Raw genomic sequence first — 23,241 nt, 5'->3', positions numbered from 1 at the left:
AAGAGGTCCAAAAAGCCAATGAGGAGAAGAATGCCCTAAAAAGCAAAACTGGCCAAATGGAAAAGGAAGTCCAAAAGATTACTGGAGAAAATACTTCCTTAAAAATTAGAATAGAGCAATTGGAAGCTAGTGACTTTATGAGAAATCAAGACACTGTAAAACAAATCCAGAAGAATGAAAAATTAGAAAATAATGTGAAATATCTCATTGGAAAAACAACTGACCTGGAAAATAGATCTAGGAGAGAGAATTTAAAAATTATTGGACTATCTGAAAGCCATGATCAAAAAAAAGAGCCTAGACATCATCTTTCAAGAAATTATCCAGGAAAATTGTCCTGATATTTTAGAACCAGAGGGCAAAATAGAAATTGAAAGAATCCACCAATCTCCTCCTGAAAGAGATCCCCAAAGGAAAATTCCTAGGAATATTGTAGCCAAATTCCAGAGTTCCCAGGTCAAGGAGAAAATATTACAAGCAGCCAGAAAGAAACAATTCAAGTATTGTGGAAACACAATCAGGATAACACAAGATTTAGCTGCTTCTACATCAAGGGACCACAGGGCATGGAATATAATTTTCTGGAGAGCAAAGGAGATAAGATTACAACCAAGAATCACCTACCCAGAAAAACTGAGTATAATCCTGCAGAGGAAAAAATGGTTATTCAGCAAAATAGAGGACTTTCAAGCACTCTTGATGAAAAGACCAGAGTTGAATAGAAAATTTAATTTTCAAATACAAGACTCGAGTGGAACATGAAGAGGTAAACAGGAAAGAGAAAATCATAAGAGACTTACTGAGGTTGAACTGTTTACATTCCTTCATGGAAAGATGATATTTGTAACTCATGAGACCTTTGTCAGTATTAGGGTAGTTGGAGGAGAAAAAATTATATGTATGTGTATATAGATATAGATAGATAGATAGAGGGCACAGGGTGAGTTGAAAATGAAGGGGTCATATCTGGAGAACAAATTTGAAATTCTGTGATCATATGAAATTAATCATCTGACAATCAACAAGCATTTATTTAGTGTTTGCCATTTGCCAGTCACTATATTAAGTGAGAGGGATACAAAGAAAGGCAAAGAGAGTCCCTGCCTTCAAAGAATCTACATTTGAATGGGGGAAGACAACATGTAAAAAAGTAGTTCCATATAAGATATGTACAGAATTGATAGAAAATAATCTTTGAAGGGAATACTGTAGCAGCTAAAGGAACCAGGAAAGGTCTCTTGCTGAAGGTGGCTTTTACTTGGTGTTTTGAAGGAGGTTAGGGATTTTAAGAGGTAAAGATGAGGAGGCAGAGAATTCCAGACATCCAGGTGTATGTTGGAGCCAGCTCTAATCAGCAACCTAATTGTTAAATTTCCACTATAAGCATTTATACTTCAGAAATTGAAAATACAAATCATCTTTTTTTTGTTTTGTTGATTTTTCTTGATTTAATAAAGTGTTACTAATGCAGATAAAACTTAAAAGTATGTGTGTGTGTATTTTCCTCCCATTCCATTTACCAGAGCACCCCTGAAAAGCCCTATAAACATTACTTGAGCTTTGCAAATGTGCAATAGAAGGCATAGAGAATGAAGTCATCACCAGACTGGAGGGCTGGTAACTATCGGATGACAATAATCATAACGATAAATAAAAATGATAATTTGATGATGATAAAAGCTAGCATTTATATAGTGCTTTAAAGTTTGCAAAGTGTTTTATATCTATTATCTCATTTGAGTTCTACAACACCCTTAATTGCATCCAGTGCAAAGGCATGGTATTGAGAAACAGGGCATTTATTACATGTAAGAATATCTGCTAATCAAGTTACCTATTGGATAAGGTAATTTAAATTGCTTTGTAAAGTTAGCAAGCTGTGAATCTACTAATTGAAAAAATGATAAGGGGCAGCTAGGTGGCAAAGTGGATAGAGCACTGGTCCTGAAATTAGGAGGACTTGAGTTCAAATCCAGCCTCAGACCAAACACTTGACACTTACTAGCTGTGTGACCCTGGGCAAGTCACTTAACCCCAATTGCCTAAAAAAAAATTATAATCACAGGGATTTCTGCTGTTGAGCATAAAGGGCCTGGGTATTCACTTCCCTTCTTTTTCCTCCTCTCAATGTTGTCAAAGTCTTGGAGAGAGGAATTAGGAAGCAAAAAACTGGACACATAAATATGACCTTTTCTCTAATTCAATTAAATTCTACTATTTAATTAAACAAATGTTTATTATTAAGACTCTCTAGTTTTCTTGAAAACTAGCCTTTCTTGATTCCTGCCCCTTCCCTACCTCAAGTTTTAGTGCTTCCCTAATTACCTTGTTTTTATTTTGAATGTATTTTGTACATGCTTATGTGTGTACATGTCCTCTTCCCCAATAAAATGTAAGCTCCATGAGGGTAAGGATTGTTTCATTTCTGCCTTTTTATTCTCAGTGCCCAGCACATAGCCTGATGACATTTACTATTTGATTGATGGATTAATTAATGTCCCATTATGTGCAATCCATTATCGATGGAATTCTTGACAGGAAATGTATGTGAGCTGATCATTTTCCATAAGTGAGAAATAAAATATAGATAGTCTAATAGAATGGTACACCATTTTTCATAAATTATGAAGAAAGGCAAATGTGGGACACCAAAGTATTGCCTGAACTCAGTGTGGAGGATTTACAGAGATACAAAAATCCTATGGGACAAGAAGGTGTGAAAGGTTTCAACATGAACCAGTGATGGGTGTATCTGTATTGTTGAGATGACAGATCTAATGAAGTAGAATTGACATTTGGACAAGATATTGTGCTAAGTAGTGAGAATCTAGAACTAAGCAACAAGATTACCATATCCCACTTTCAGACCAGAAGCTTCTTGAGGGCAGGGATTTAAAAAATTAGTCTGGATATTTTCCTTGTCCTTCTCACATTCTACCTTTTATTATAGTTCATCTTCATTATCAACAAGCATTTATTAAACACTTGGTATATGCCAAAAAATTGGTGCTAAGCACTGGAGATACAGAGAAAATCAAAAACGAAGCCAGTCCTTAAGTTGCTTACATTTTAACAGAATGTATACTTTTTGAGGTATCTACAGGCAAATAACTATGAAAGTATAAAATCTATACTGTACAAATGGGAAGCACTAACGGGGAAGAATTAGGAAAGGATTCTTGCAGAAGTAGGATTTGAGCTGTCTTGAAGAAAGCCAGGACATGAAAAAGGAAAATATTCTAGGCATGGGAATTCACAGACTATGAAAACGCACAGAATTAGGAGATGAAGTTTTGTGTCTGAGAAACAGCAAGAAGGCCAGTGTTGTTGGATTGAAGAGCATTCAGAGAGTAGGAAAGTTTAAGTTGGCTTATGCAAGAGAATTTGAGGGAAAGGCCAATTTTACCTGTGCAGGGTAATCAGGGAAAGTTTCATGGAGGAAGGGGCCCCTGCTCTGAGCCCTGAAGGAAGATTGCAGCATAGTACATTAGAAAGAATCCTCCAGCAGTCGGAAAACCTGGGTTCAAATCCTTTCTCTGATGTTTACTGTCTGTATGACTTTGAAAGAGTCACTTAGCCTCCATGGGCCTCAATTCCCTCAATTGTAAAATGAGATGGTTGGGCTAGATGGTCTCTGTGGGTATCTTCTACCTCTAGGTATAGGATTATACATTAATTTCAATGAATAGATTTTGTATCGAATAGTGCTCTACAAGCAATAGATGCTTAAAAATGTCATTTGTTTTGAATGATCTCTGGAAACGATTAATAACAAACGAAGACAATAATATTAAGGGACAACTAGTAGTCCAGTTTGGCTAAAATATAGGATTCATGAAGATGAAAGAGGGCAAAAAGTCTTGAAAGGGAAGCTGCAGGCAAATTATAAATTGAGGAAGATCCTTAAATGCCAGACTGATTAAGGAGTTTGTATCACATCATGATAGAGAGCCAATGAAGGTTTCTGAGCCAGAGAGTGGCAGGGTCAGTCTTGTATTAGGACTTTACACTTAGGAAATTATATGAGGAATGATAGAGAAGGAAGAGACCAACTGTAGGAAGGCCAATTAGGAGACTATTATATTGCCTCTTCTCGAGTTCAGGCCTTTGTTTCTCATCTGGGTTATTTTGAGTAGAGAGACATTTCAGAGAGGTAGGTAAGAGATACTGCCATTGGCTTTTTTCTCACCCAGTTGACAGGTCTAGTTGAATAAAGATGACTAAGAGAGATTTCAAACCTAAGGGAAATGGGGGTTTGGTTGTAGAAGGAATAGATCAACAAAAAGAGAAAGTTGGGAGGAGGGACAGGTTTTGAGTGGAAGATAAAGAGATTTTTTTTTGAGGTATCAATGGATCATCAGGTAGAGAAATCCAGCAGGTGGCTGGACATGAAAACAAGATATATTGTTTGCTTTAGGTTGTATCCCTTTTGCTAGTGCTGACATTGGTATGAATCATCCCTTTTATGAGTAAATTCAGACGTGTTGTACTGAAGCCTGGAAAAAAAATGTGAAATTTTTCAGGGATCCTTGAGGCTTCAGAGAGGGGCCTAGGTGCTATATGAGCATGGCAGTGGAGAGGATAGGAGAGAGCTAATAGCAACAGACAAAGTGAATTTCATCTCCCTATGAGGAAGTTTTTCCCTAACAATCATCTTACCCACAACAGAATGGACTACCTGAAGATGTAATGAGTTCTATTTGAGGAGGTAGTGAGTTCTATCATGATATTCAAGTGTGGGGGGGAATTACTGGTCATTGATGTTGTAAAGGGAATTTCTCTTCAGGTAGGGTTTGGATTCTGTTCCCTCTGAGGCCTTTTACAGTGGAAATTTTTTGATTCTGTTATATCCATATCAGGGTAATAACCAGGTACTGAGGAAAACCCTATTTCTTTCTTCCCTTCTGCCTCCCTTCTCTCCCCATCCTAGCCCCCAGCCCTAATATTCTCCTTTCTCTATGTTTATCCCATCTAAGGTAGAAACATGAAGGAATTGAGGACTAGGAGGGGGCACCAGGTTTCCCTCATATTTAACCACTTTGTACCAGGCTGGAAATACTGTAGTGTAGGGAAAAAGGACTGGGAAAGGAGTGACAGAGCAGAGCAAACACTGCATACTATCAGTCTTCATATGCATAAATGTGACTTCAGAATAATATTAGTAATAATAACAATGATACTGGTTATAATAATAACATAGATAACAGTATTTGCCTTTAAAAAGTACAAAGTATAGAACATTGCACTTTCAAAGCCGCTATTTCACTGATTCTTCGTAACATCCATCCCACTACCCAACATAAATAATATTCTTATTTTTATAGAAAAGGAAAGTGTGATACAGAAAAAGGTTCAACAAATAGCTTATATGTGTTTTTAGAAACCATGATTCCTGCCCATAGTGAACTTATAATTTGGTTGAGGAGAGGGGAGAAGAAATATCTGTCTAGGAAACAGAACTCATTTTTCCTTCTATGAACCCTGCGGTAGCACATAGGCCTGAACACAGGTGGTGCTGACTTGCCCAATGCTTATGCGTTACATATCCCCCTTTACAGATACAGACATATGCAATCCCTTTTTCACTGATCCCAACCATCTTGCCCCTCACTCACTCACTTAGTAATTGTCCAAGATGCAGAAGAAGATTTGGAATGCTGATACATTTGTAGATACCGTTCCACAGCCCAGACAAATCTCTAATGCAGCCTCCTCATTCAGTCGTCTGGCCCTTCCAATCTCCTCCCAGCACCTAGGTGTTTTGTTCTCTACTCTCTTTTCAGGATCTAAGCTTCCAGACTTATGATCTTGGGAGGAGAAGCAAGTTTCAGGATGTTTGGGTTTTAGGAAAGGAAATTTGGGTTAAGGTACTTGGATGATAGAAGAGGAACAGTGTCTTCAACACTTCCTCCTCACTGATCTGATACATCCAGGCCCTAATTGGGGTAAGAAATACCCAGCTTTCCTCTGGATATTCCTTCCATCTTGGCCATACCATGTATGGTGTTGAACTTGGAGCATGGCATTTAATGCTGTCATTCTTTTGCTGGGTCCTGCTTATCTGACAAAGAGACCAGCAAGCCACCATTAATCATGAAACAAATACAGTGGATACAAGGCTACCCTAAATATGTGACAGAAGGAGTCATCCTTACATTTAAATGTTTGGAGATCAGATATAGGAAACAACTTCTCAAGGGTATCCTCTGTTTATCAAAATTCACTGAAAGGAATGAAGTGTAGTACATATGGAGAAAGAGAGAGAAAGAGAAACAGAGAAGGGTGGGGGGAGAGAGAAAGAGAGAGATTGTTAGAGACTTACAAGCAAAGATATTTCAGAGCACCCATTAGACTGGAATACTTCAGTCACTCTCAAACTCAAGGTGGCCCTTGAAGTCCCTTTCAAGAGTTTGAGGTGTTTAAAAACAAAAAATAGTTGATTTTGAGGTTTTGACAATGAGATTGTGTTTTCTCTGCCTTTTATTCCTTGATTAAAAAAGATGTCATATATTCATGTCTCCCAACATGTAGTTACTCCAAGAAATCCCCATAGATTCTCCTGAGACAATCAAGCTGTTTAAGGTCATGTGCTTCCCTCTGTGTTTTGGCTCTGTCCTCCTTAGGAGGTCTCAACTCTCTTCTGCCAGAAGCGTCGCAAGAGACCCTGTCGGATCTGCTTGGACCTGATGCAATAGATAATGGGGTTCATGAAGGGTGGGACCAAGAAATGTAGGTTAGCCATGAGCACAGCCAGAGCAGGGTAGGTGTGTTTCTCTACACGGTGCATTATGGATAATCCCAACTTGGGCATGTAGAAAATAAGCACGAGGCAGAGGTGTGAGACACATGTGTTGAGTGCCTTGAATCTCTCTTCAGGAGATGCAATGCCCATTACTGTGAGGAGGATTAGCACATAGGAAACTACAATGAAGGTGGAGTCAATGCCCAAGGAGAGAAGGATGGAGACCAGGCCAAAGAAGCTGTTGATCTTGGTGTCAGAACAGGCTAGTCCCACTAGGTCACAGTGTAGACAATAACAATGAGAGAGGATACTGACTGGAGGGAAACTCAGCCTCTTGAGCAGGACAGGACCTGGAATGTTGAGAATAACTGCCCTCACAAGAATCCCAGCCCCTATCTTGGCCATAGTTGAGTGGGTGAGGACTGAAGCATAGTGCAATGGATCTCTGATGGCAACAAAGCGGTCAAAGGCCATAGCCAAGAGCACACCTGACTCCACATAGGTAAAGGCATGGATAAAGAACATCTGGGCTGCACATAAGTCAAAGGAAAGCTCACGGGCACCCAGCCAGAAGAGCTGCACCATGGTGGGGAAGGTAGAGGCACAGATACCTAGGTCAGAGGCTGCCAACACAGAAAGAAAGATAAACATGGGCTCGTGGAGGCTGGGGTCCATGTGGATCAGGAAGAGGATGGTGCTGTTGCCCAGGATAGATATTATGCAGATCAGGTTGATGGGGATAGATACCCAGTGGTGAGAGGCCTCCAGGCCTGGAAAACCTGTCAGCAAGAAGGTTGGGCAATCATAGTTGCTGGAATTGCAGGAAAAGAGGGAGGGATCCATGTCTGGAGATACCTTGCTCCCCTAGGGGCAAGAGGGACAAGAGATTGATTCAGAGCCCTTTCCAAATAATCCTGTTCCCTTCTCGTGCATCTCCATTCCCTCCTTTACCTCTTCCTGCTCAGGGGAACTTCTCTGTTTCTTTTGGCTCACAAAGGCATTGAGCAAAAATTCTGGATTCAGAGCTTGGACAGAGGGATAAGGGGGTGTAATAGAATGGGATTAATGAGAACTACAGGCTCTAAAACTCAGCACAAGGCCTTATACTTAGGGACCCTTCACCTAAGTCCTGAGCCCATAATATGAATTCATACCCACAATTACCTCATAGATGTAGCTTAACAAAAACTGTCTCTTTCTCATTCTAATCTCTGCTCAAAGTACCCTTTCTGCCATCACACCAGCATAAAAAATAGTCTTTTATTAAGAGGATAACTTTTTTGTGGGGAAGGGATTTTGCCAAAGTCATATAAACAGTAAACAGCATAGACACGTTCGGAATCCAGAGCCTCTGACTTCAAATCTATTGCTCTGCCCATTCTACCACACTGCCTCAAGGTGAATGCCAGAATTCATCAGGTTAAGTTGGGGAGCTTGGGGGTAGAGGGATTTTTTAATATGGCACTAAAAATAAGCCTTCAAATCTGTACAGTGTGAGCATTTTCCAAAGCTCTTTCATCAAATAAGCTTTCCATCTATGTAAATAACCCAAAAATTGGTATTAGACTGCTAGGAAGAGTTAAGAAGTGGCTTAACTGGTTAAGAAGAGACTTACCTAGTTATTCATTCATTAATTTTTAAAATTTATTCAATCATTCATTTGTTTATATTCATTCATTTGTTCATTTATGTGTTTGTTTATTTGTTTATACATTCTTTCATTTATTTGTTCATTCATTTAGTTTGCCTTTTTTTGTATCATCAGCAATTAGTAAATTGTCTGGCATGTAGTAGGCACTTCATAAATGCTTGTTGGATTGACTTTGAGATAAATCTAGAACCCAAGTCTCCTTTCTCCAAGCCTAATGTTCTATAATCTGCCTTTTTTACAGAGCAGATTTATCTGAGGGGAAATAGTTTTCCGTTATTGGACATTTACTTCAACCTGTGAAGAAAGGGCTGTTAATTCTCTTCCAGTATTACCCAATCTATCCCAGTAAAAGGATTGATTAATGGCCTTTTGGAAGAGATTAAGATCATTGATCACATTAATGAATTGGAATGGGTAATGAAAAGACTAGAAATGAGTCAAAACAGTATGAGTCAGAGCATCCATATCAGTCCAGAGCAGAGGTCCTTGAACATTTTTGTGTCATGAACCCTTTTGGCAGCCTAGGTGAAACCTTCTCAGAATAATTTTTAAAGAATCATAATTGAAGGAGCTTTTAAATTTCAATTAGATGCTAGTGAAAACACAGATGATTTTTTTCTTCATCCAAATTCATGGATTCCTTTATATTTCCAAGTAGTATAGATTCTATGCCCAACATAGATTCCCTAGAAAAAATGCTTTATTAGATCTCTCTCTAGATTTGGTGTGCACAGAGAGAATTTCAGAGGCGGGGGAACAACTTATGGGGAGGAACACATCATTATTTTCACTAATTCCTAATTTACTATTAGCTATTACATACATGTAGAAGCATAGTCAATGAAGCTACAGATTGCCCTTCTCAAAAGAAGTTGGATGTGGGAAGGGAAGTTGTGGTGTGTTACCTAGAGGCTATGTATTTATTCCCAAATAATGGTAATTGGTGAGAAAAAATCATTTGGGAATAAATAGGCAGATTCTGGATAACAACCTTTTTGTCTTCTCTCTACAATCTCCTCTTCATATGTATTCTCATGGCTATTTCCATATTTCTTTTAGTAAAGCCTTCTAAGCATAGGAATTGAGTAGTTAAACTTGGTTCCTTCTTGTGAATTTATCTGTCAAAATTCTTTTCTTTTGAACATATGTACCTGTGTAATAAGTACAGTCAAGGCAAAAGTTCTCATGCCAAAATTCAATCACCTACATTTGGGAACAGAAATAAAAACTGAAACATAATTTGTTGATTTTACATTTCACCTTATTACTGATATAGAGTTCTGGGCTAGCTAGATGGTACAGTGTATAAAATATTAGACCTAGAATCAGGAAGACCCATCCTCAGACACTTACTACCTGAGTGTCCCCTGAGTAAGTCACTTAGCTTTTTTTCAGGCTCAGTTTCCTCAGCTATAAAATACAGATAATAGCACCTATTTCCCAGAGATGTTAAGATCAAATGAGATACTATGTGCAAAATACTTTGCAAACCTTAAAACGTGTTATAATAATAACAATAGCTAGCATTTATATAACACTTTAAAGTTTGTGACATGATTTACATGTTATCTCATTTCATCTTCACAACAACCCTGGGAAGGTAAGTGTTATTATTAACTCCAGTTTACAGATGAAGAAACTAAAGCTGAGAGAGATTAAGGGTCACACAGCTAGTAAAGCTATTATTATTATTATTACTCTTTTCTAGCTAGGGAATGCTTTTCCTCTCCAGGTACTTCATGCTACATTTATCCTTGCTTTCTGACCTTTAGAAGATGATCCAGTTAACTGGCAATGGCCAGATGTCTAAGTTAATCTTCACCTCTGAATGAATTTCAGTTACATACTTCAGGTGCCTGCCCACTGTGTGTCTGTGCTTTCTAAAGAATTGAAAAGGGGCAGCTAGGTGGTGCAGTGGATAGAGCATCAGCCCTGAAGTCAGGAGGACCTGAGTTCAACCTGAGTTCAAATCCAGCCTCAGACCAACCACCTGACACATACTAGCTGTGTGACCTTGGGCAAGTCACTTAATCCCAATCGCCTTACCAAAAAAAAAAAAAAGGAATTAAAAAGCAAGGTGGGGGGAGCAAGGGGTTGGCATGGGCTCCACAAACTGAACCCAAACTTGTCCTGAATGGCATGGTTCCCTTGCAGTGTAATTTCATAAGCCTCAGAGAGCTCAGATACTTACCTAGAGTCTTGGATCATGCGCTGAACTCCACCATGTAAAAGGGATATGAACAAACTGAGATGCCATCCAGAGGAATGTAATGAACACAATCTGTAGGGAGAACACATGATCTGAGCTTTGGAAATGCAATGTATTAAATATGATGCTGAATTTGGAGTCAGGAAGATATGAGTTCAAATATGACTTCAGTCACATGTGTGATGCTAGGCAAGTTATTTAACTTCTTTGTGCTTCGATTTCCTCATCTGTAGAATAGTAATAATAACAGCACCTCCAAGGGCTGTTGGTAGGATAAAATGAGATAATAATTATAAAGTGCTCAGCACATAGTAAATTATAAAGTGCTGGCACATAGTAAGCACTGCATAAATGTTAGCTATTATTATATTTGTGAGGCATTTTGAAAATCTCAAAGCACTATATAAATGCATACCATTGTTTATGATGATGATAGCACAGCTGGGTGGTGCAGTGGATAAAGTACTGGGCCTGAAGTCAGGAAGACATCTTTGTGAGCTGAAATTTGGCCTCAGACACTAACTAGCCTTGCGACCCTGGGCAAGTCATTTAACCCAGTTTGCCTCAGTTTCCTTATCTGTGAAAAAAGTTGGAGAAGGAAATGACAAACCACTTCAGTCTTTGCCAAGAAAATCCCAAATGAGGTCACAAAGAGTCAACAAAAATTTTACAGCTTAGGAAACTGAGTCACATAAAACTGAAATGACTTGCCAGTGACATAATTAGTAAGTACCAGAAGTGGTGATTGGATCTAAAATCTAGTTAGTGCTCTTTCCACTCTACCACAGTACCTCTCCATTCATAACATAAGAGAAAAAGTCTCTTCATCCCTATAATTAAAGTTTGACTTGTTTTAATAGTGAAGCATAGCAATTTTCACTGACTCTTATCTGGAGGGCTGGAGAAAGATAGAAATATACCTATCACTTTGCCATATCTATCATTATGATGGGGGTGGGAGTGGGGAACAAGAATGGCATGTCTCCAGAGGCAGAGATACTATGATGGAAAGGGGTAGTCGATGGGGGAATTGAAATATAGGGGAGGCTTTCCTTGGCTGAAGGAACCTCAGAGGAATGTTTGTGGAAGACCTGAAATCCCTCTCCTCAGTCTCCCTCTACCATTGATATCATTCTTGGCCACTATCTTAATATGCCTTTGTGAGTATGGTAGGACTGAGATGGGGAGGCAGAATTAGTGTTTAGGGATTATCAGAGGCCAAGGATCATGTTTTTGCAACTAACCAGGGCCCTGATTCCCTATTCACCCATCTCTTCATACCTCTTTTTTGTCCTCTACCTTTCCAGAATAACCCAAGCTTTAGGAACCTTTGACCTTAGGAAAAGAATAGACTCATCTCCCAACCAAGCCAGGATATCCACATTGATATCATACAGGAAAATGTAGCCTGTACAGCTCAAATGAGTCATGCCTGTGAGAGTTTCCATGGCAACAGAGTCTAGCTTCCCTTATTTATGTTGTTTCCCTAGGAGAATTTGAGGATTTAAGTCTCACTCATTATTTACCATCTGTGTCCTGAAAACTAGTGGATACACCTGCCCATCAGTAATGCTAGATATTTGGGCACTCCTGGGTAAATGGGGAGGTTACAGGTCTGCCAAAAGCCTAGTGGCAGAATGGGACAAGGGCTCAATCCATTCCTATCACAGGATCATGAGATGATGGGGAAGGGGGATGCTAAGACCTAGAGAATCCTTCATTAATATAATAGCTTAGGGCTGCTATAATCTCCATTCTCCAAGCTTCCCTCTGTCCTAGGGTCTGGGGGAGGGGGTATTTTTGCCTGGGATTCTTTGTAACATTGCAATGCTAGGACATTGAGTTTGGCTGGGATAGCCCTTGGAAAATCTAGTAAGACAGAGTCACTGAAGACAAATCTTACTGATTTCCCTTTACTGTGACTCTGTCCCACATACTGCCACCCCATCTCCTCCAAGGGACCCTCAGATCACTTTATTTGTCTGAATGATTGCCTGCTTCTGAGGACTGCTTCTGTTCTGCTCATGGTCAGGGTGCATGACTGAGTTCCTAAGATTATAACTACAAAATAAAAGAGTTAGATTAGATTTCCTAGCCCTAAATACTATAATTCTGAGGGCCAGAGATGGGACGTGATTTGCCTTAGGCAATACAGGTTGTAAAAGGGCCAGGATTGGAACTTAGAGCATTTGAGAGGCAGCCAGGTACAATTAAAAGAACATTTGCTGGGAAGGCAAACAGTCTGAGTTCAAATCCTATCTCTGTCACTTATTATATGTATGACACATAAATTTTGGGGACCTCCAGCCTCCTCATTTGTAAAAAGGAGGAGCTGGAGTAAATGGTTCCTAAATCTAGGATCCTCTGATTTTAAATCCAATAATTTTCCTACCATGTTACAGATTTCTATCTTTTTAGGGACCTGCTGATATGAAAAGTCAAGGAGGTGTGAATCCAATGCCTGAAATCTTTTCACCTGTCATCTAGTCTCTTCCATAAGCTTAGTTCCACACTCACCATGGCCCCAGGGGTCTTGCTTTCTGTCCCTTGGTTAGCCAGAAGCATATCTTGCTGGAATCAGGCATAGGTGGATCTTTATATCTTCTCCTTAATTTGAGCTGAAGTAATGAGGGTGGGAAACTGGGTCAGCTGGGATCAGGGTGCAAATCCAGGAGATTTTCTTTAAGCCCATGAGTGTTAGGGAGAGTGGCTCTGAGGTTAGAGTTCTGTCCAGGGGCCAAGTAGGCCCAGAAGAGGATGGAGGTAGCAGAAGAAGGCATCGAGGGAGGGCTGGATTTAACCAGTACCTGTTGCTTTTTGTTTGGGAGCACCTGAGGGACCCAACACTAGATCTGTTTCTCCTGAAGGAGCCAGGACCTCTCCCCTTACCTTAATGGCTGTTTGTGAGAGGGAGGTAGAAGAGGGAGTTGAGATATAGGTGAGGCTCTTCTTAGTTGGAGGAAAGTCAGAAGTGAGGCTGCGGAAGACCTAAGACTGAGCCTTTCCTCCCCTCTTTTCAGTTTCCCCTTTCTATTGATACTATCCTAAGATACAATCCATGGCTTTGACAGCATGGTGGGGCTAAAGCTGGTGTTGAGGGGGTCGAGTTAGTGTGTGGAGATTAACAGTGAATAAGGAGCATGATTTTGTTACCAACCAGGGCCATGATTCCCAATGGACAACCCAGAACCTTTCTTTTTGCCTACTCTTTAGATTCCTCAGTGACCCAACAGATAGGCAAATGTCTAAACCTTCACATAATTCCCTAGAACTCATTCAAGACAGTGAAATGTCTGAGGACTCAAATGTATTACACACTTAGATAAATAATTCTAGTAAAAATATACCAAATTATCTGAGAAATCTAGGCAAAGTGACTCCTCCCGTCTCAGTCCCAGGCTATCCCATTCAGGGTTAGATGAATCTAGTCAGTCAACATTCCTAATCAAGGCTTCTTGGTTTCTGAACTGATGTTCATTCCTCTGGCACTTTGGTCCCTTATTCCTTACCCTGTCCTGGATTGGGCCTGTCCACATTTCTTCTTCTTCTTCCTCTTTCCAAAGGGAAGATATTCACCTGGGGATATTTAGCTTAGAGAAAGGAAGGCTTAAGATAACTATCATCAAGTATCAAAGGCTACCACTCAGAAATGACTTTGAGGTCCCTTCTGATTCTTTCTGTGATATTTATAAGTATGTCATTTTGGACTTCATTAGAGGAGCCATAATAGAAATCCAATATGAACTTCCTCTTGGGCCCTGGAAGCAGAATCAGAGGCAATGATTAGAAGTTAAGGAGAGTAGGGATAAAAGGATAAACTTATCAACAATGAGGGATTCCACAAAATGGAGTGAGTTTTCTCAATAATATAGTTTTAGAGTTGGAAGGAACCTTAGAGGTCATGTAGCCCATCCTGCTCACTTTATATATGAGGTAACTGAAGCTTTGAGAGGTGAATCAATTTCCTCAAGGTCACACAGCTAGCAAATGGTAGAAGTGGTGTTTTAATTGAAGTGTTCTGTCTCCAAATCCAGTGTTCTTTTCACAACATCACAACCTCCCTGGAAGGTACCTTGATTACTGAGTCATACTGCTTCTACCGCTAGAGGTCTTCATTTGTCAAGCACATTGTTGAGTAGATTTCTTTGGACTAGATGATTACCGACATGCTTTGCAATTTTCCTTGTGATGTTTCAAAGTGTGCAAAATTCTGATTTCTGTGGAGAGACTTCAGATTTCAGTGAGGAACACCATCATGATGACTCAGTTGTATATTATACTTTAATGCTTATAAAGCTCTGTCCACTTTGTACCCAGGTAATTAGATAATAAGAGAATTATTATACTAGTTTTGTATGTAAGGAATTCAATTCAATTGAATAAATATTTATTAAGCTCCAACTCTATGGGTTAGCTGTCAAGGAGGCAGCATGATAGAGGAGATGAAACACCAGATCAGGGTTAAATCACTTGAGTTCCAATCCTCATTTTTCAACTCTTCCTGTATGACCTCAGGGAAATCATTTCATTTCTCTTGACCTGTTTGGAAATTACATTAATTTTTTTTCAGTTGATGGAAATATGCCTTCTCTATCTCCTATCTTCTCCTCCAACCTCACTGAGGGAAAAAGAAAACAAAACATTAAAATGAACCCACATTACCAGCTTTCTCATTTGTAAAATGAGGAGGAAGGACTAAATAAACTCTGAGAAACCTTGCAGTTCTCAGCCTATATTTCTATGAAATAGAAGACCAGAGAGAATAAATGATCTGCTCACGGTCATAAAGCTAGGAAGTACCAAAGCAAGAATTAGTTCAAATGTCCCTGATACCAAGATCAGTAGTTTCCTATGATACTAGCAGGAGTGGGGAATCTGTGGCCTTGAGGTCACAAGTGGTCTTCTAGGTCCTTGGATGTGGCTTTTTGACTGAATCCAAGTTTTATAGAACAGATCTTTTTATTAAGAAGATTATGTGAGGTTTGGATTCAGTCAAAGGGACACACTTGAGGACCCAGTGGGCCACATGTGGCCTTGAGGGTACAGGCTCCCCACCCCTGTAAGAGTGTCTTTATGCCATATCCAGATAATTCAAGTGAAACATTATGATCATGGGTTGATCTACATAGGTTCATAATCTTTTAAGCAATCCCTACTTTCAGTCATTTAGCTTTTCTCCTTACTGAAGACACAGTTTAAGTCAATCAGCTGATTAACAAGCACTTATAATGCACCTACTATGCGCCAAGTACTATGGTTATTAAGCTTTATCTGAATGGAGATTGACTTGCTGAGATAAAGTGTGTTTCTACTGTTGAGAGGTTTCTAGCCCAGGGCCTCCTGTCAAAATCTGCAGTTTTGCATGCCCTCCAGGGCTGGGAGAGCTTTGGTAAGCAGCATAGGTACAGTAGATAAAGCCCTGGGACAGGAAGAAGGGTATTGGGTTTGAGGATACCTAAGCTACTAATTCACTAAATAAATTTGTGTATCTTACTTTATCTCTCTGGGATTCATATTATTACATGAATATGCTAAGGATCCATGATCTGTTAATATTGTGGGCTCCTTACTCTACTTGTTTCCTCCCCTCCTGTAATGTGGGCTGTCTCAGAACCAATCCATCATGGTAGTAAGGAGATGGAGAACAGAAAGACCTGCTATGATCAAGGGATCTCTACTCTCCTTGGACCTCACCCCTTGTTTCCTTTCCTGATCTCCAGCTGTTCCAGAGACCATCATTGTAGCCAATTATGGAATAGACAACCATCACTCAAGGCACCTTCCCCCTTTACTCTCTTGCATAACTGCTCACAGGTCTTGCATGAGATAGAAGTTAAAACTCTATTCCTGAGAGCAGAGCTAAAATGACAGATTAAAGGCACTGAACTGGGGCAGTTAGGTGGCACAGTGGATAGAGCACTAGCCCTGAACTCAGGAGGCCCTCAGTTCAAATCTGACTTCAGACACATAACACTCACTTGCTGTGTGACTTGGGGCAAGTCACTTAACCCTAATTGCATCACCAAAAAAAAAAAGACACTGAACTGCCTGAGCTCCCCACCAAACCTTTACAAATACCTTTAAATAATGACTCTAAACAAATTCTTGAGTGGCAGAACCAACAAAAAGATGGAATGAAACACCTTTCTAGACCATGACAAGTTAGAAGGTTGGCAGGAAAGATCTGTTGCACCAGAATGAAAGAGGAGTTTAGTCCAGTACAGACTGGACCCAAGCAAACTAGGAGCAGGCCTTGGGACAACTGAATCATTGGCAGCAGTGGTGGTTTCCAGACCTGTCTGTCCACAGACTCCAAAGAAAACTTAGAACATCAGCAGAAAAGGTCTATTGCACCTGGGTGAGAGGTGCAATCCAGCACACCAGCACATCCCTGGCCCCAGCCAAAATAGGAGCTGGCCTTGGGGAGCCATTGAATCAGCAGTAGCAGAGGCTGCTTCTGGAGCTATCAGCACACAGATGGTAATGGGGTCAAACAACTGGTAGGAAGGAGATTGTAGGGGTGTCTTTGCTAGCACTTAGGCGGGGCTCTGTTGCTTTGCCCATACTTGGATCTGGATCACAGTCCTGGGTGGCAGTCCCAGAGTGAGTAGGAACAACTAGAACACCAGGGCTTATAGCCACAGGGGAGCAGGTACCCTCCTCACAGTTCCAGGACAGAAAAGAGGGCTCATGGTTGCTCACAGAACAGAGCACAGGCCAGGAGAGGAGTTAACACCCCTCCTTAGATCATACAACCTTGGACGAAATGAAAACTTACAGGTCCCTGGAAGTATCACTGAAAAGAGTTGCACAAAACCCCTGAAGCTTGGGACAGTGCTGTCTCCACCCTGGAAGCAGAGCCCCACTTTAACAAAGAGTTAGAAGTCAAGTAATAGACTGGAAAAATGAGTGAAAAACAGAAAAAAAAATCTAACCATACAAAATTACTATGGTGACAAGGAAGCTAAAACACACACTCAGAAGATAACAAAGTCAAAGCCTCTAAGAAAAATATGAATTGTTTTCAGGCCATGGAAGAGCTCAAAAAGGATTTTGAAAATCAAGTAAGAGAGGTAGAAGAAAAATTGGGAAGAGAAATGAGAGTGATGCAAGAAAATCATGAAAAATGAGTCAACAGCTTAGTAAAGGAGGCACAAAAAATACTTAAGAAAATAACACCTTAAAAAACAGACTAGGTCAAATGGTAAAAGAGGTACAAAAAGCCAATGAGAAATAAAGAGCAGAATTGGTCAAAAGGAAAAAGAAGCACCAAAATTCACTGAATTAAAAAAAAAACTCCTTAAAAATTAGAATTGGCCAAATGGAAAAGAAGGTCCCAAAGCTCACTGAAGAAAATAATTCCTTAAAAAATTAGAATTGAGCAAATGGAAGCTAATGACTTTATTAAAAAATCAAGAAACAATTAAACAAAACTGAGAGAATAAAAAGAATAAAACAATGTAAAATATCTTGTTGGAAAAACAATGGGCCTAGAAAATAGATCCAGGAGAGAGAATTTAAGAAATAGAGCCTAGACATTGTCTTTCAAGAAATTATCAGGGGAAAGTGCCCCAATATTCTAGAACCAGAGGGTAAAATAGAAATTGAAAGACTCTATTGAGCACCTCCTGAAAGAGATACCAAAATCAAACTCCCGAGAATATTACAGCCAAATTCCATAGCTCCCAGGTCAAGAAGAAAATATTGTAAGCAGTCATTAAGAAACAAAGTATTGTGGAGCCACAGTCAGTTTAACACATGATTTAGCAGCTTCTACATTAAAGGATCAGAAGACTTGGAGTATGATATTCCAGGGACAATGGAGCTAGGTTTACAACCAAGAATCACCTACCCAGCAAAACTGAGTATATTCCTTCAGGGAGAAAAATGGACATTCAATGACATGGAGGACTTTCAAGCATTCTTTATGAAAAGACCAGAGTTGAATACAAAATTCGACTTTCAAATAAAAGACTTGAAGCAAAAAAGGCAAACAGGAAAGGGAAATCATAAGAAACTTAATAAGGTTAAACTATTTACATTCCTACATGGGAAGATGATACTTATAAGTCATAAAAGCATTCTCATTATTAGGGCAGTTAGAAGGAGTATATATAGACAGAGGGTACAGGTGAGTTGAATATGAAAGGATGATGTCTAAAAATAAAATTAAGGAATGAGAGAGGAATGTACTGGGAGAAAGGGAAAGGGAAGGTCAAATGGGGTAAATTATCTCACATAAAAGAGTCAAGAAAAAACTTACAGTGTAGGGGGAAGAAGGAGGAGTTGAGGTGGAGGGAGTCAACCTTCCTCTCATCAGAATTGACACAGAAGGAATAACATACACACTCAATTGGGTATAGAAACCTATCTTACCCTACAGGGAAGTAGGAGGAAAAAGGGATAAGAGAAGGGGGAATGGTGATAAAAGGGAGGGCAAATTGGGAGAGGAGGGAGTCAGAAGCAAAACACTTTTGAGGAGGGAGAGAGTGAAAGGAGAGAGAATAGAATAAACAGTGGAGGGTTGGAATAGAGGGAAATACAGTTGCAATAGTAACTGTGGGGGGAAAATGAAGCAAGTTTCTCTGATGAAGCCCTCATTTCTCAAACATATAGGGAACTGAGTGAAATTTACAAAAAGAAGAACCATTCCCCAATTGGTAAATGCTCAAAAGATATTCTAACTCACTATTGACTTGAGAAATACAAATTAAAACAATTCTGAGGTACTACCTCACACCTATTAGATTAGTTAATAGGACAGAAGAGGAAAATGGAAAATTTTGGAGGTGATGTGGGAAAAACAAGACATTAATATACTGTTGGTGGAGTTGTGAACTGATTCAACTATTCTGCACAGCAATTGGGAACTATGCCCAAAGGGCTATAAAACCATGCAATACCACTACTAGGTCTGTATGCCAAAAGAGATTAAAAAAAATAAAAAGGAGAATGACCTAGATGTACAAAAATATTTGTAGCAGCTCTTTTCTGGTGGCAAAGAACTGGAAATTGAGGGGATGCCCATCAATTAGGGAATGGCTGAACAAATTGTGCTATGTGATGATAATGGAATACTATTGTGCTACAAGAAATGATGAGCAGGATACTCTTAGAAAAACCTGGAAAGGTTTACATGATGTGATCCAAAGAGAAATGTACTGTGTACAAAGTAACAATGATGTTGTGCATGATCAGCTATTCTCAGCAATTCAGTGATCCAAGACAACGCTGAAAGACTTATGATGAAAAATGCCATCCATCCCCTAAGAAAGAACTGATGATGTCTAAATACAGATCAAAGCATACTTTTTAAACTTTATTTTTCTTGAGGCTTTTTTTTTTGGTCTATGCGTTCTTTCACAGCATGACTATTATAAAAGTGTTTTACGTGACTACACATGTATCACCTATATTGAATTGCTCACCTTCTCAATGAGGAGGGAGTGTGGGGAGGAAGGTAAGGAGAGAATTTGGAAAAAGTTTTAAAAATGAATGTTAAAAATTGCTTCTTCATGTAACTGGGGAAAATAAAACACTAAATAAAAATTAGAAAAAAAATAACTCTTCCTTCCAATAAAATGGAGAGCCCCCAGAATTGTCCACTTGCCCTTTCCCTATGTTCTAAGGTCCTCCAGATCTGGTCATCTGCCTTGCCTCTCTGTCCTACCATGCATTAGACTGTCATATAGATGGGGTATGAGCCCAAGCTGAGACCTTTGTCCCTTACCCCAAAAAGAATTTGGGTCCCATTTGCTCCTAGAAAACCCCACCTTGGACTCTGCTTGTATTCTTACTTGATCAAGGACATCTCTTGCATTCACCTGGGGCTATAATCCTATTAACTGGCCTTTCCTTATGACCTACACCCAATCTCCCAAATCTCTGTTACCTCTGACCCAGCCCAACCTTTATTGTCTGTTACCTCACTATCACTCCTGGCCACTTCCCACCCTTGACCCTCTCTAGACCCCTTCTCCCAGACCCCTCCTCCAGCACCCCAGACTACTGGTCACTCCCATCAAGATATTCCCTAGACCCCTCCTCTAGTCACCCCAAACTACTTGGTCACTCCTAGATCCCTCCTATAGTCTTTTTATATATAAGATTCATCTTGTCTCCATTAAGGTGTTGAGATTTAATCTGGCCCACGGCTCAGTTTCTTAAAATCTAGCCTATAGCTCACAAATGTTCAGATTCCTTAAGAGTCTGTCCAATATGGCAAAACTTTAATAAACTTTGTCTTTGGCTGAAAGAAGACTTGGGTTGAATTCATTCAGGCAGGACCTGCCTGTTGCCATTTCAGGGTCCCAGCACCCCTAAACCTAAACCTTAAAAATATGACCTATTTATGTACCCTAAAGACTTCTGGGTCTTGTTATTCATTCTATGACTGAATTCTTATGGCTTCCACAGCTTTCCATATGTTTTACAACTGAAATTTCATTTTCTATGTTATCTCCTCCAATTAGTATATAAACTATATGATCAGAAGAGGCAATACAAGGACACTCTCAAGGTCTCTCTGAAGAACTTTGGAATTGATTGCATGACATGGGTGACACTGGGAAAGGACCACCAATCATGGTGTGCCCACATCAAAGAAGGAGCTGTGCTGTATGAGCTAAGCAGAATTGGAGCAGCTCAAAAGAAATGTGAGATGCTCAAATTTAGGGAATTCACCCCAAAAGTTCACATGAGCTAGTTGCGTCTGACCTGTGGTAGAACATTCCAAGCTCATATTGGTCTGATCAGCCACAGTTGGATACACTGAAACTTAACTCTAACTTAGTGATGTCATTTTGGTCTCCTTCAAGAATGAAGGACAACAGCCAACCAAATTCCTTGAGAGTAGTGGCTATTTTATTTTTTTCTGTTCATATCCTCAGCACTTAGCATAGTGTTTGGCACATAGTAAGTATATAATAAATACTATTTCCTTTCCTTCTTTCTCCCACTCTTCCTCCCTCCTTCCTTCCCTCCCCATTTTCTTTCTCCCTCTTTCCCTCCCTTCTTTCTTTCCTCTCTCCTTTTATCCTACCCTTCTTTTCTTCCTCCATTTCTCCTTTCCTCCTTTCTTTCTTTTTTCCTTTCTCTCTCCCTTTGCCTTTTCCATCTTTCTTTTCTCACTCCAATCCCCCTTCCTTTCTTCCTCCCTCCTTCCTTTCATCTCTCTATTCCTCCTTTCTTTCCCTCCTCTCTTTCTTCTTTCCTTCCTCCTTCCCTTCCTTCTTTCCTTCCTGCTTCCTCCCTTTCCTTTCTCTTTCCTTCCCTTCTTCTTTCCCTTCTCTTCCTCCCTCCCTTCTTTTCTTCCATCCTTTCTCCTTTCCTTCCTTCCTTCCTTCCTCCCTTCCTTTCTCTTTCCCTTCCTTCCTCTCTTTTCTTTCTTTCCTTCCTGCATTCATTGCTTCCTTCCTTTCTTCTTTCCTTCCTCCCTCCTTTCCTTTCTCTTTTCCTTCTTTCCTTCCTCCCTCCTTCTCTTCCTTCTGTCTTTCTTTTCTCTCTCCTTTTCTTCTTCCCTCTTTCCCTTCCTTCCTTTCTCCTCCTTCTTTTCCTTCTTTCCTTTACTTTCTCCTTCCCTTCCTCCCTTCTTTACTTCCTTCCTGCCTTCCATCCTTCTTTTCTCCCTCCCTACCTCCATCTTTCTTCAGTGAAATTTGATCTTCCTACCTTCACATTCAAAACATTATCATCTATATTGCACAAATTTTATAGTTTTTCTCCAATAGATCTTGAAACTAAAGTCACTTGTTACTCTAGAATTTTGATTTTAGGCTCCCCAAAACAGAGATTTTCTAGTCTAACTACTTGTCTTATCACAATCCCTCCCAATAGCTCTAGCAAGTGGTTTTCCTGATTTACCTGAATGCTTCCAGTGACAGGGAACTCATTAATTCCTAACAGACAATTCAATTTTGGGACATTTGTGATTATTAGAAAATTTTGCATAGAAGGATTTTTACTACAATAAAAGCATTTACCAAAAACCAAAAGCTAGAATTATATGTAATAAGAACATATTTGATACCTTCCTCATAAATACAGGAGTAAAGCAGGAATGCTCCATTTCCCCACTGTTATATGCCATACCACTTAAAATGTTAGAAAGTTATAAAGAGCATTATGAAACGTAAAATGTGTAATATCTGAGTTACTTAAATAATGCATATCTAATAGTTGTAGAGATACAATTACAAATTATTACTTAAAGAAATAAAGAAAATTCTTCTTTAAATTAAGAGACTATCTCTTATCTTCCCAAACCCTGTAATTACCATTTGTTGTCCCAAGTTCTTATTTATGTGGTTATGGAGAACAATACAACTCTTTAATAGCACAGGTTGTTAAATATTAGAAGACAGAGCTCCTGTGTGTGGGGGGGTGGGTGGGAGGGGAGCATGTACTAAGGATCAAAGCTATGGGGAAAATGCCTGATGTTGAAAGACCGGACTGGCTATGTTCAGAGACAGTCATTAATCACATGGTAGATTGTGGACTTATGATTTGTTTTACCCATAACAACTCCTAGTAATTCAAAGAAGGGGTTGCAACCTGCATTGGGGGAGTCAGAATTCACAGCTATCAAATTATAGAACCTTAAAGTATTGAACTGATAATATCTTGATTGATTTTTTGTTG

The 23,241-nt window shown here is 39.6% G+C and overlaps 1 protein-coding gene across 1 annotated transcript; it reads right to left on the bottom strand.

Annotated features, from left to right (window-relative positions):
- Positions 1-6,619: 6,619 nt before the first annotated feature.
- On the bottom strand, positions 6,620-7,585 carry LOC114046012 (olfactory receptor 51L1-like). The gene has a single exon (XM_027866229.1). The coding sequence runs from the start codon at positions 7,583-7,585 to the stop codon at positions 6,620-6,622; it is 966 nt and encodes a 321-aa protein (XP_027722030.1).
- Between the last annotated feature and the right edge of the window lie 15,656 nt (positions 7,586-23,241).

This window comes from Vombatus ursinus, unplaced genomic scaffold (assembly GCF_900497805.2).
Source record: "Vombatus ursinus unplaced genomic scaffold, bare-nosed wombat genome assembly UNPS02014780.1, whole genome shotgun sequence".
NCBI lineage: Eukaryota > Metazoa > Chordata > Mammalia > Diprotodontia > Vombatidae > Vombatus > Vombatus ursinus.
The sequence above is the reverse complement of the archived record's forward strand: the minus strand, read 5'-3'. Positions and strand labels throughout refer to the sequence as shown.